General features: G+C 48.6%; 1 protein-coding gene across 8 annotated transcripts in view; it reads left to right on the top strand.

The window, feature by feature from the left end:
- Positions 1-14,118, top strand: part of EXOC2 (exocyst complex component 2) — a 147,955-nt gene that overhangs the window by 101,022 nt on the left and 32,815 nt on the right. For 6 of the 8 annotated variants that reach the window (XR_007136923.1, XM_047795178.1, XM_047795179.1 and 3 more), the window contains 2 exons: positions 1,158-1,274; positions 12,923-13,064. Coding sequence is in view for 6 of the 8 variants with exons in the window: in XM_047795178.1 (XP_047651134.1) it covers positions 1,158-1,274; positions 12,923-13,064 (259 nt within the window). In the remaining 2 variants the exon portion in view is untranslated. Of the gene's footprint in view, positions 1-1,157; positions 1,275-11,794; positions 11,926-12,922; positions 13,065-14,118 lie in introns of those variants that run through there. The other 2 variants (XR_007136924.1, XM_047795183.1) reach the window with 2 other exon arrangements.

Raw genomic sequence — 14,118 nt, 5'->3', positions numbered from 1 at the left:
CCTCGTTAGGCCCCCCTTCCCGTCCCTGGTCACTCAGGCCTCGGACGGCCTTCCATTGCTTTGAATGCACTTCAGCAGTTCTGGGGCTTTTTCATTATTTTTGTTGAGGACCACAAAAGACAGCAAAAGGGGCCACACTCTGCGAGAAATAAATAAAAAAGTTTTAAATAAAGATGAAAAGTTTCAGACGTTTTGAAGGGACTGAACGGGATCCTGGCTGGTGTGGGCTCAGTCAGCGTCGCCCCTGTGGTCTGTGCACCTGCCAGGACCTGGTTATTCCCTCTGTCCTCCTCCCTTAATCTACAGCACCTGATTGGCAGCCAGCAGCCAGCAGGGCGTGGGGAGAGCTTCTCCTGGAAAGGAGTTTTGCCCTCATTTTATCAAGGGTCTAAATCAAGGCCCAAATTAGTCACAGTCCTTTTGGAGAAGCCCTCTCACCTGAGGAAGCAGGGGCAGTGCTTGCTGAGCCCCAAGCAACGGCAGTGCCACTCTGGGAACTGTCACAGGGTGTTTTACCATCAGCCGGGGCTCTGTCATTCTGATAAGAAGTTACCCTGCACAGCTAGCTTCCCGGGGAGTGTGGAGGGTCCCCCCCAGGACCCCAGGGAGTGTGGGGTGCCCCCTCCCACCCAGCTGCCTTGGGAGGGCCCCCGGGCCCCTGTCCCCCGCCTCCCGTGGGAAGGAGGCTCTGCACAGCCTCTCTTTGATGACATCCCAGTTCTCTTCCACATTATGAGAAGCTTAGAAAGTATTTTCTAAGAGTTTTACAACTTGTTAGTAATTATTTTTAAACAGCCATTTTTATAACTCTTTTGGTGCAAAAAGGATGAAAAGTAGAATCCTTTTCCTGAGAATAGCAGCTGATCCTGCTTTACTGCTTTTCTGTGTCCCATCAATCTGTCTTCCACACAGCTGTTAAATTCCAAAAGGGATTTGAGTCAAAAGTTATTTGACTCTTTAGTGTTCCGTCATAACGAGCAATAGTAGAATTATAGAATTGTATTGTGTTTCTCTGTTATTAAAAGAATTTAGAAAAAGCATTGAATATTGATATTAAACACCAAGTGATTGTAATTAAATTTGCTAGGTGGTAAATGTTATCTCTGAGACTTGCAATTTGTTACTATAAATGTAATTTTCTAAAAACTTGGCTTTAGGAACAGCGACTTCTGATAGTCCTGAGTAACTGCTGCTACCTAGAACGGCACACCTTCCGAAACATAGCAGAACACTTTGAAAAGCACAACTTCCAGGGCATAGAAAAGATCACACAGGTAAACGACTGTGAGGGTGTACAGTGGTTGTGTCGTCTGCTCTGTTTCCAGCCGCGTTCTCAGCGCCATCCCCCCTGCTCACCCCACCCCGTTCCTCCCCTGCCCTCACAGCTCCTCGCTCACGGTCGCTAATTCAGCTCTCTCCTCTTTGGAGGGAACAGCTTCTTGAGGTGAGAGCCCCGCTCTTCCCAGTGGTGCAGCTCAGCCCTTTAGTGGAGCGAAGAAAAGGCCGGAAAGGTGCCCAACCCGGGTCTTGAGGAGTCAGCTCAGATCTGGCTCCTTTCAGGGTAAAGCGTCTGCTTCCAGCTGATAGCTTGTCTCTGCTTCTCTGTCCCATTCCATCCATGCAACCACAGCCCTGCCCTGGCTTAGCACGTGAGCACGTGCACAGGTGCTGGAGCACACACACACATACACACACACACACACACACACACACACACACGAAACTGGCTTCGCACAGCTCCAGGATGTGTGCCTTCTCACCTAAAACGTACAAACGCTCCGCTCTCAAGTCCTGTGTGCAGTGAGGCTGGGCAGAAATGAGTCCTGTATAAACCAATGGAGACGTGCTCTCTTTCGGATGTTACACTTTGTTGTTTATGTTTTTCAAGTAAGCAGCAAAGGAAGAAATGCAGGGATCTCGTTATTATTAAAGGTTGGTTGGTTGGTTCCTGGGCAAAGGTTTATCAGATTTCTAAGTAAAACTAAGCCAGAACCACTTTTTCAGCGTCAGTACCGTTTTCTCAGTGCAGAAGAGTCAGGCAGATAGTGATCTTTTTAATCTTACCGTCGAACTGTGCTCTCGATGGATTGCATGCCTCTTACAACTGGGGTTCCAGTTCATGAACTAGATTGGGATTTTTTTTTTTCAAAGATTGAAAATGTCAGAGTGGGCGGCTGTGTCTTGTTTTCCTGCCTTTTCGTAAAGATTAATCATCCTGATGAGAAGTGATGTGACTTCAGACTGTAGGGCAGAAGTCGGGTCTGTTTCCAGAAATTCTTGTGTTGAGAACTGCGAGGTATTCTCTTGCCATAAAAAAGTTAGTATTCGTAGAAAGTCTGTCCAATGACAATAATGACACTGATACATTTACTGGAGAAATGTCCATTTAAAAATATGTGATGTGACCAGGAATTGCATATAATAAGCTGGGGGTTGGGGTTTTAGGGTTTGCAAGGTTGCAAGTGGGCGCGCTGTCGATCCAGTGGATGACATTGAGAGTGGAGTGACATTGACGCGCACACGGGCCTTGAGGCCCTTCCCAGTCTTTTCCGTGTCGTCCTAAGACCAGCGTGATGCGAACGCTGGGGTGGGGGGCGGCCCTTGTTGGCACTCAGAATTCGAAATTGAATCTTTTGAATCATTGGGTATTAAATTGACAGTAAGCAGGATTTAGATTTAGCTGTAATTACGTAATTCCAGGGAATTTTTTTTGCAGACATAACATACTATTTTAACCTGTCCCAGTCTTTTAAAAGTAGGTATCTAATTTAGAGTTTGGATAGTTGCAGATTTTCGACTGATTGAGGAATGTAGTCATTAAAATGTGGCATTGAATTCCTGATTGAGGTTTTGTTTAAAGCCCCTGGATCTCTTTCCTGTAGCCCAACATAAAGGGGAGGCGAGGACAGTGTTTGTGTGTTTGTTTCGTGTGTCCAGGGAGGTCCTTTCAGCAGTAAATTTAAAGGCTTTTGAGTCACTTGAACCCTAGGTACCGTAGTTTACATGTGTGATTATTTTAGCTTAATCGTATACAATTCTTTTTTGTTGCTGCTGTTATTTTTCTAGCTAAAACGTCACTTGTTTGTGCAGTTTTTAGAGGTTACCCTCCATTTCCGTTTCTTCTTCCCTGCCTTCTGCGGTACATCCTTGGAGCCTGTCTCCTACTGGGTAGTTTGTGCCTCTCGCGCCCCCCCCCACCCGCCCCCCGTGGTCCCCCACCCCGAGAACACTAGTTCTCTGGATCTGTGAGTCTGCTTCTTTTTCGTTACATTCATTAGTCTGTTGTGTTTTTCAAATTCCACATACAAGAGACAGCATACGGTACCTGTCTTTCCTCTGACCGATCGCGCTCCACGTCTGTCCGTGTTGTGGCAGGTGGCGCAGTTTCATTCTTTTTTATGGCCGAGTCGTATTCCATTGTGTGCACACCACACCTCCTTTATCCATTCAGCTCTTGGTGGCCCCTCGGGTCGCCTGCCCACCTTGGCCGTTGCAGACGGCGCTGCCGTAATTTCTCACAGAAGATGCCGTGTGAGAGAGGAGAGAAGCTCAAAGTCGCTCTGGCAAGTTGCGGGGCAGGCAGGACAGAAATGGCTACAAACCATTGGTTCACCAGTTGGGTAGGACGTGGGGTCTGCAATCAAAACCTTGAACCCTGGCAACTAAAATTCAGTCACGCGAGTTGTCTTTCACTCCAGCCCCTTCCCGCTTCTGTGCTCGGCTGGCCCTGCCCGCCCTCCCGCTCGTCGCGTCTGCTCCCCCGTCCCCTCGTCAGCAGTGCCCTGGATCCTGACCTGCAGGCCGTCCTGGACCTTCAGACCTATTTCCTAGCAGACGTCTTGCTAGGAGGCCCCTGAGGTTGCAGGTCACCGCGTCCAAACAGGGTCGCCGTCCTTCCTCTGTCGCAGCAGCTTGTCTTTACGTGAGCCTGTCTCAGCCGCTCGCCCGAGTCAGCAAGCTGGCACCTGGGTGCCGTTGCCTCCGTCTCTCCGGACCGCTGATGCGGAGTCTGCTCTCTTCAGCCCTTGAGCCGCCTTCCGAGTCGCCTCCACCTCTTGGCGTGCCCCGCCCCCGGCCAGGCTCAGCCCCTGCGTGACCCGCCTTCCCTGAGCCCGGCTCGGCCCGGATCCCTTCCCCTGCAGCTGGGCCTCCGCGGGCTTCCCGGTCCATCCCTCTCGTTCCTTCTTCTGCACGCCGGCATCTCCCCATCCCGCCCCAACCCCCCCATCTTTCCTTCCCGTCTGCAACAACCGTTGGCTCGCTCATTTGTTCATTCAACAAACATGCCCTCAGCGTTCATTTCTCAGGCTCTATTTTAAGGGCCTTACCTGAGCTTGTGGGTACTCTGTCTGGAATGCCTTTTCCTCAGCCTCTATTTGACAGATCTTTTTTTTTGTTTAATTTAGTGAAGGATAGTTGATTTACAGTGTTGCTTTAGTCTCTGCTGTGTAGCAGCGTGACTCAGTAATGCACACATATACTTTCTTTTTCATATTCTTCTACATGAGGCTTGTCACAGGATCGTGAATATAATTCCCTGTGCTGTACAGGATGGCCTCGTTTATCCATCCTGTATATAACAGCTTGCATCCTCTAGTCCCAAACTCTCAGTCCATCCCTCCCCTCCCCGCTCCCTGCTGGCAACCGCAAGTGTGTTCTCTACGACTGAGTCTGTTTCTGTTTCCTAGATAAGTTCATATGTGTCATATTTTAGATTCACAGTGTAAGTGATATCATATGATATGTGTCTTTCTCTGACTTACTTCACTTAATATAATAACCTCTAGGTCCATCTGTGCTGCTGCAAATGGCATTCTTTCATTCTTTTTTATGGCCGAGTAATATTCCATTGTGTGTATATGTACCACATCTTCTTGGTCCACTCCTCTGTCGATGGGCATTTAGGTTGTTTCCGTGTCTTGGCTGTCATAAATAGTGCTGCTGTGAACACTGGCATGCATGTGTCTTTTTGAATGGTAGTTTTGGTCAGTTAGATGCCCAGGAGTGGGATTGCTGGATCATCTGGCAGCTCTGTTTTTAGTTTTTTGAGAAATTTCCATACTGTTTTCCTTAGTGGCTACGCCAATTTACTTTTCCACCAGCAATGTAAGAGAGTTTCCTTTTTTCCACTCTCTCTCCAGCTTTTGTTATTTGTAGATTTTTTTACTGATGGCCGTTCTGACAGGTGTGAGGTGTGAGGTGGTGCCTCATAGTAGTTTTGGTTTGCACTTCTCATAATTAGCAATGTTGAGCACCTTTTCATGTGCCTACTGGCCATCTGTCTTTTTTGGGTCTTCTGCCGTGGGTCGTCTAGGTTGTTGTGGAGCTGTGTGGGCTGTTTGTGTATTTTGGAAGGAAGTCCTTACTGGCTGCATCATTTGCAGATGTTTTCTCCTAGTCCATAGGTTGTCTTTGCATCTTGTTTATGGCCTCCTTCGCTGACAAAAGCTTGTCAGTTTGATGAGGTCGCATTTATTCATTTTTGCTTTTATCTCGGTTGCCTTGGGAGACTGACCTGAGAAAACATTGCTATAGTTAATGTCCGAGAATGTTTCGCTTATGTTCTCTTCTGGAAGTCTTGTGATACCATGTCTTACAGCTCAATCTTTAAGGCATTTCGAGTTTGTTTTTGTGTGTGGTGCGAGGGTGTGTTCTGATCTCAGTGGTTTGCGTGTGGAGCGGAGGCTGTCCAGCTTTCCCAGCACCACTTGCTGAAGGGACTGTCTTTGCGCCGCCGTGTAGTCTTGCCTCCTTTGTTAAAGAGTAATGGCGGCAAGTGTGTGGATTTATTCCTGGGCTCTGTGTTCTGTTCCACTGACCCGTATTCATCCTGACAAGGTCTTGATTGTCCTTCCCAGCCGGTCTCCGACGCGGAAGCCTCGCCCCGTGGAAAGGCCTGCCCTGCTCTCTTCTCCCAGGTCCTCTCCTCGCCCCGTGATGAACGGCGGGGACACCGCACCTCGCGACGAGTCCCGTGTTGACATTCTTCTTTCCAGCTGTTTCTGTGTGAAAAGTTTCATCCCGACGAGGCCTGGCTCCTGCAGATCTGCTCTGTCTCGGATGGACGTGGTGATGGAGCAGCTCTGAGAGACAAGAACGGTGCAGCTGCAGGAATGCAGCCTCAGGACCAGGACCTCCCCTGAGAGCCCCCTCTGCGTTTTGTGGTTCCTAACAAATACACTGTTTCATATTACCTCCTATTTTTGAGTTTTAAATAGTGGAAGTGGGATTGTATGGTATGCATTTTTCTCTGACTCCTCTTTCTACTCAGTACTGTATCTGGGGCTTATCCATGTTGCTGTGTGTAGGTTATGCTAATTTGTAAAATAAATTAGAGTTTCTCCTTTTTTCTTCTTCTGAAAGAGTTTGTGTAAGAGTTGGAATTATTCTTTGAATATTAGAAGAACTCCGATAAAACTTTCTAGGCCTGTATTTTCTTTGTGAGACGATTTTCACGGCCGGTTCATTTTCTTCAGTGGTGAAAAAGGCATTCAGGTTTTCCGTTTCCTCGGGAGTCGTGGTCATCTGTTTTGGTTTTTTTAGGACTTTGTCCATTTTGTTTGAATTTTCAACTGTACCGGCCTGAGATTGTGTTTTTAAGTCCCGTGATACTGCAGTCTCAACTGCATCTATGGTTATGACTCCGTTTTATACTTAATATTGTGTGCCTAATGTTTGCAGTCTTTTTTCTTGATGAGCTCTGCTAGAGTCAGAAGACTGAGCTAAAGTCTGTCTCCCCCGATCTCTCTTTCCGTCCTTGTTTTCTGGTGTGGTAATTTGAGGGCTGAGCTTAGTTTGTTTACATAGATCACTGATGCCAAACCTTTCTCCTTTTTAATGTGACTATTTAAGGCTGTGGATTTCCCTCTAGCTGCAACTAACACATGGTGTTTTAATTGTTCAATTTGTATTTTCCAGCTTTAATTGCGTCTTTTTCCTGGACACACCCGTAGGTAGACTGTGATTGGGGGCAGTCAGTCTGTCTGCCTATTGGGCGTTGAAGTTTCCTGATGTCAGAGGCCACGGTGTCTGGAACGTGGTGGAAACTTGCTCTGCGGGTGACCCGTCGCGGGTTTTCTTAGGTAGTCTACTTGCTTGAAACGACTGTGTCTTCAGATTTGATTACCATGCTCCGTGGGTGTCTGTTGCACCGCGTGTATGAATTGTTCAGACTGCTGTACCCAGTCCTTTTGTCGGTTTGCTCGGTCTCCAATCTGTTGATGGCGGAGAAAGATGTATCACAGTCTGTCTTTGGCTCCTTTTAGATGTTTCATGTGTCTCTTGCCTCCTGTCGCTTCACTATGATGTGTCTCTTGGGATGACTTTTTTTCCACCTTTTCCCCCGGACTCTGATTGGTAATTTAATCAACCCTGGAAAACTCTCAACCATTCCCTCTTCAAATATTCGTTTTCCTCATTCACTCTCTTACCCTCAAGACGTCCTGTGGGGTCTACATCAGGTCTTGTATCTTCCGCGTCGCTCACCTTTTCCTTTCTTGTTTTTTCCTCGCCTCTGTAAATTCTCTGTCACGTTGAGGAATGTGTCTTCGGCTTTCTCTTCTCATCTGCTGCTTCTCTCATGTCTAATCTCACTTAAATTTGCTGTCTGTTGACGTTTTGCTTCAGTTGTTTTTCATTTCCATAAGCTCTTTGGTTTTTTTTACTGAGTCAGCGAAAATGATGAGCGTCCTCGGGAATGGTGTCGTTTGAAATGTCACCCCGGTGGCCCTGAGGGGGTTCTGGGTAGGTGGCCAGGTCCACTGCAGGCTGGAGGCGGGGAAAAGGAGCAGGGGATTTGGGCAGTCGGGTCAAGCCTTGTTCACGGGATGGAGCAGTAAGCTTGATTATAAAAATGCTCAGAAGGAGGACAGCCTGGGGACTGTGTGGATCATTCGCCAGTCACAGGTCAGAGCCACAGGGCTCTGCGGACAAGTCCCACTTAGTCCTTCTGTGTCAGGGTGACAAGAAATCCTGTTTTATCCACAGCTTGCTCTTCTGTTTTAATAGTGCCACCTCTGCTGGGGATTAAATGCTTATTTTTTTTTATTAATTAACCATTTACTTGGCATTCGTTTCATCCACATTTGACACGTTACGGTTCAGGAACATAAAGGAATGTCAGTTCACTGTCTGTCCCTCCATTTCTAAAGAATTAAAAGTATATTAATGTGACTGAACCTGGTAATCAGATCCGCTTGCACAGATACTCTGATTGTAGTTTGATGAGTTTCTTTCTGTAGAGATGGCTCAGTTAAATGTACTCTTTCTGACATCTTTGAAAAGAAAATAACAGAGCTTTTTCTTTTATTTTTTTCTTTCTCAGAAAAAAAATTTTTTTTTTGTCTTTTTGCTATTTCTTGGGCCGCTCCCGCGGCATATGGAGGTTCCCAGGCTAGGGGTTGAATCGGAGCTGCAGCCACCAGCCTACGCCAGAGCCACAGCAACGCGGGATCCGAGCCGCATCTGCAACCTACACCCCAGCTCACGGCAACGCTGGATCGTTAACCCACTGAGCAAAGCCGGGGACCGAACCCGCAACCTCATGGTTCCTAGTCGGATTCGTTAACCACTGCGCCACGACGGGAACTCCAGAAGCTTATTTTTTCAAAAGCATTGCTACCAAAAAGGTTTCAAACTAGAACATTTTAGGTGGAAACGTCAAAATATACCCAAGTAGTGATTGTACTTTTCTCCACCTCTTTCGAGTGAGCCGAAGAGCCCTGCGTAGAAACTGGGGAAGCGGGGCCTCTGCCGAGTGGGCGTTCAGTCCTGGGACGTGCCCGTCCTGAGCACCCTCCTGGCACAGGCGGGCCTGTGACGCAGGGCGTACCGCCGTGGGCTTCCTTCTCCGAGGCCATCGGAAGCGGTGTGTGCTCCGCCTCCGAAGTGCTCCCCCCCCAGGCTCTGCCTTTCTCCGTGCTGTTCCCAGCCCTTCGCCCGGATCCACAGCTCTGCTCCTCGGCTTCCTGGAGTGCGGCAGTGCTTGGCTGCTGGAGGGACCCCACTGTCGGTGGGCCCACAGCTCCCACCCGTGTTGTGCAGCGTGAACTGTACTGTGACAGGTGCTCCCAGCTCGTTGCCGGCACCCAGTGGTGCTGCTGGCACCCTCCTCCTCTCTCCCGGCCCTGCCCTCCCCTCCCCAAGGAGCCTCATGGCCCTGGCAGTGCCCCGACCTACACACCCCTCTGCTTCTGTGTCGGCCTCATCATGGGAACATAGTCTTGTGCAGGCTTTCTTGTCCGTCTCCCTGTGGGACTGGGGTTCCCTTCCTCCGAGTGTTTTCTCGAGGGATGCCTTCGTGCTGGAGGGCAGGGGCCTCGCCCGGCTGGCACCTGTGCTCCTCAGCCGTTGTGAAGAGGGCATTTGAAACGGGTGCTCACAGGCACTGGCATTCATCGTGCCCCGTAATGTGCTGCGCGAGGCCCAGAGATGATCTTCCTGAATCTTCACCAGAGACTTGACGAGGCGAGCCCGTGACCCTCTGTGTTTCAGGTGCCTCTGTTTCCTTCCAGCTTCTTTAACTGAGGTGCACTTTCTTTACAGCGAGTCCCATGCAGACCCTGGGTGTGTGGACCGGGGGCTTTTGCATAGCGCCCACCACCTGGATGAACCTGTGCAGCGTTTTCCTCGAGTCCTGTCCCAGGCGCTGGGCACTCCTCGCGGTTCTGATTCCTGTCAGCACAGCTTAGTCTCGCCTGACCTTGAACTTCACGTAACGCAGAACTGCCCAATTTGTAGTCTTTTGTGTCTGACTGCTTTGGTTCAGGGCTGATAATTTTGGAGATTCGTCAAAATTACTGTTAGTAATTTATTTTTTTTTAATCTCTGAGTTTGGGTAACAAGTCTTGCTTCATCGTTCTTGGCAGTGGGCACGGGCTGTTTCCAGTTTCAGGTCTTTATGAGGTTTCTGTGAGCACTGCTGTCAAGTCTCTGAACATCTGTGCCCTTATTTTGCATGCGTACCTAGAAGTGGAGCTGCGGGTCCTGGAAAAGTTGGTGGAAACTTTGAACAGCTGTGCCCAGAGGGGACGTGTGCGTGTCCCCGCAGCCACCTGCTCACCAGCACCCCACGCCCTCCTTCATTCAGCCCCTAGCTTTTGATGGCATCCCTGACACACCGTGGCGTTGGGCATCTTTCTCCTGTGTTTAGGTACCTTCTGTTTTGAAATGAGTGTCCAGTTTGCTTCCTTGTTTGTCAGTGAGCTTAGAAACCTGTGTGTGTCTTCGTCAGATACGTACTTCATGCTTGCTGTTTTGCTTGTATAGTGGTCTCCTTTGCGTAGAAATTTTACGTTTTGGTGAGATTCAGTTTATCAGCTTCTTAACGTCTTGAGTGTCTTTCATGTCCTGTCAGAATCTTGACCTGCTCCAATGTCCTGAACTGCTTTTTCCCAGAGGCTGTGTAGTTCTAGGCTGTTGCTGTCAGGCTGATGATCTGTCCCTCGCTGAGTTGCCATTGGAGCTCCTCCTTGTTACCGAAACCGTGTAGATAATGACGGCTTTGTGGTACGTGTTGAAAACACAGTGGTGCTCCTTTTTCCTGATTGCCGCCTTCTGTATTGCATGGTCTCTGACCGCCAGTGCCTCGATGACAGGTGGTCAGAGGGAACCCTTATCAAGCCTTGTATTTTTTTCATCTGTTGAAATAATCCCACTTCTGTATAATGTATTTTCTTTCTTTATTTATGGATTCATTTTGCCAGTAGTTTGTTGGGATTTTTATGTCTTGGTTCATGAGGGCTATTAGTCTGTAATTTTCATTGCTCACAATATAGTTGTCAGTTTTTTATATCAGGGTTTTTCTGGCCTCATTAAACAAAATAGGAAATGCCCTCAGGCTCTGTTCTGTGAAAAAGTTTGTGTGTGTTAGAATTTCTTTCTTAAATGCTTGGTAGAATTCACCAGCGAGATCGTTTGGCCCTGAAGTGTTTCGTTTTTTGATTTTTGCTTTTCAGGGCCGCACCTGCAGCATATGGAAGTTCCCAGGCTAGGGGTCAAATCAGAGCTGCAGCCGCCAGCCTCCACCACAGCCACAGCAACGCAGGATCCTTAAGCCCGTTGGATGAGACCGGGGATAGAACCCTCATCCTCACGGATACCAGCTGGGTTTGTTACTGCCTAGCTGCAGCGAGAACTCCCGGGGCCCTGAAGTTTTCACTCTGTGAAAGCATTTCAAATAATGGACTGCGTTCGTTTATCAAATGATGGACTCAGTGAGTTTAATACAGATGGGACTACTTGTGTCATTTATCGAAAGTTATGTTTTTTCAGAGTTTATCCATTTCTTCAGATTTGCTGACATAAGACTAATAATAACCCATTAAAGAACATACTTTTGGCCTTAGTGGTTTTAAAATTTAATTGACTTCTGCTCTTATCCTTAATTTTTCCTTCTACTTTCTTTAATTTTCTCTTTTTTCTAGCTACCTGAGGTAGAAGATTGAAACATGAATTTTAAGCCTCCCTTCCTTCTGGTGGATGCGGGGTCAGCTGGGAGTGGCCCTTCCGCTTAGTAGACTCGGGGTCAGCTGGGAGCCGCTGCTTTATCCCACCCGGGGCATGTGGGCAGGCTGTGTCTCATTCCCGTTCTGGACTCTCACTGGCATTTCCCCATCTGGCTGCTTCCTGTCTTGGAAGAATCCACACTTACTGTTCACGTTTCCAGAGTCTCACCCGTCCGTTCGTGCTCCTGCAGAGTAGAGACGGAGGGCGAGGAGGAAGGGACCACTGCCCCCACGGCCCCCCAGGCCGGGGCGCGCTCACAGCAGAGCCCCTTGTCTCATGTCCACTACAGCTGCTGGGCTCTCCTGGCCTCTGCGGGTGACCCAGGTGGGCGGGACGCACGTGGCTCTGCACTGCCTTCGTTCCAGTACCAGGGCGGCGTCTGGGAACTCTGGCGTCGGACTGGTTCTTTCTCCTCTGTGGGTAAATTATCTTTTTGATCTGGAAGCTTAAATGATTTTCTCTTTCTCTTTCTTCATCATTTAGGCATTAGGAACGTAAATTGCCCCTGCTGGGTGTGTGCCGTGCGCCCGACTCAGCCAGCCTCTTCGGCTCTCACTCCGTCTTTAACTCCAGTTACCTTTTCTTCTCTTGCGTAATTACTGTCTCGTCTCTAGCTGCTCCTGTTTCTCGACTCGCATTTCTCTTTCTGCTTCGCACACTGGGGCTCCTGGATCCATCCTCTGAGGCGCTGCCTTCAAGCCCCCACTCTCCACACACTGACTCTGCCTCCCGCGCCGCCCCGCGCGTGACCAGTAGTTCCTCCAGTTCATCTCCCCAGCTGCTGGCCTTGGAAAGCACGCGTTTTATCTCCGGGACATCTTGCTTCGTTTTCTCCAGTCTTCGTAGGGTTTCCATTGGTTTCCTGCATGCTGGCTATCACCTGTGTCCTCTGCAGCTGACTTTCACTCTTTGAAGGCTCTTCCCTCGTGTGTGTTTTCCGTCGTCAGCTTGCTGCTGGCCGGGTGGGGTTGGAGAGACGCTTGCGTCCTGAGGCCGATGGTGTGGAAGCAGGCGGCCCCTCACCCACACGAGGCACCGGGCCCCCGACCCTGCAGTCCCCAGCCCCTGCTGCTCCCACGTGGAGGGTTCTGCCCACCCCTTCTGTAACTGCTTGGCCCCAGGTGCTGGCGCGACCAGGCACGATGTGCAGGGCGGACGCTGCCCGCTGCCAGCAGGAGCGGGCCTGCACAGCCAGCCTCCTGTGGAGACGACTCTGGTTTGCAAAGAGGACCAGGTCTTGCCTTGTTAGACAGCTGCCCTGGAGTGGCCTTTATCACTGAAAACGCAGTGAGATCATGCCTTTTCTAGAAAGTTAGCAAGTACTTTTAAAATGTCCTGAAGTATTTATCTACATCATTTTTCTTTCTCCTTCACCCCCGAGTAGACAGCTCATCGTCATTCTTTCTTGGGTTGACAGGTTAGCATGGCCTCGTTGAAAGAGTTGGACCAGAGACTCTTTGAAAATTACATCGAGTTGAAAGCAGACCCCATCGTTGGCTCCTTGGAACCTGGAATTTACGCAGGCTACTTCGACTGGAAGGACTGCCTGCCCCCAACAGGTAGGTGGTTTCAGGTCCCTGAGCTCTCAGGAAGCTGGTCCGATGTGTCCAGAGGGGGTAAATACAGATTTGCTCTTATTAGTACACACTTATGATGCTTTTCTTTGTATTTCCTTTTTTTTTTTTTCATGTTTACAGAGAGATTAGTGTAATTTTAACTTTTTATTAGCTTAAACTCATTTTTTGATAGTTTGGGATTTAGTAGACTTTGGATTATTAGTACTTAATGGCTTAAAGATATTCTTAAATTCCAGAGAATAATTCATTACACGTCATAATGTTTGGCCACCTTAGTAACACACACTTGCTTCCTGTGAGGTCCCTTTACTGCGTAGAAGTAATAAATCATGAGTGACAGTTTTATGCCATGACCTTGTGACCGTCAGGAAATTTACTTAAGACACCTGGTCACTTCTATGTAAGACCCGATTATTGATGCTGCAGAGGTGAAAGATATAAGAAAACATACAGGAGTAAGATTGTTAGAGTAATTTAGCAGAGAATATGACTGCAGAATATTGACTGTCCGAGTTCCAGTATCATCATTGTGACATCAGACGAACGTCACTTACACCGCGTTATACTATACATTTTAGAGACAGCTATTACATGCTGAATGAAAGAACGTTTTCGACCCATGGGATCGTTTCTTTGAGTGCAATACTATGGAATTCCTAAGGCCCAGCCACCTGCTGGCCCTTTGCGTTGCTGCAGCCTGCCGTAGAGACGGCCCGTTCGTGGGAGACGCCAGTTCTCTGAGGTGTGTGTGGGGGTGCACCAGTGACTGTGGACAGGTTGAGCCAACAACCTTCCTTCCTCCAACCAGCCGCTCTAATAGCAATCGCCTTTCGTTTTTGTTGTGTGAAGCTTTGTTAGATGGTGAGAGCTTTGTTTCCTCTTTCAGTACCTTTGGTTTTATCAGTAAGTGGTCGTATTTGGGGTACTGGTATAGTGATTCCAGAAGTCTAAGCTGAGCCGGGATCTTTAAATTAGTAATATCTTCTGTGACTGCAGGCATTTCATTCCTGAAGTCACAGTCATTATGGACACGGGA

The sequence above is a fragment of the Phacochoerus africanus genome, chromosome 9 (genome assembly GCF_016906955.1).
Source record: "Phacochoerus africanus isolate WHEZ1 chromosome 9, ROS_Pafr_v1, whole genome shotgun sequence".
NCBI classification, from domain to species: domain Eukaryota; kingdom Metazoa; phylum Chordata; class Mammalia; order Artiodactyla; family Suidae; genus Phacochoerus; species Phacochoerus africanus.
Note: the sequence above shows the minus strand (reverse complement) of the source record. Positions and strands in the feature narration are given on the sequence as shown.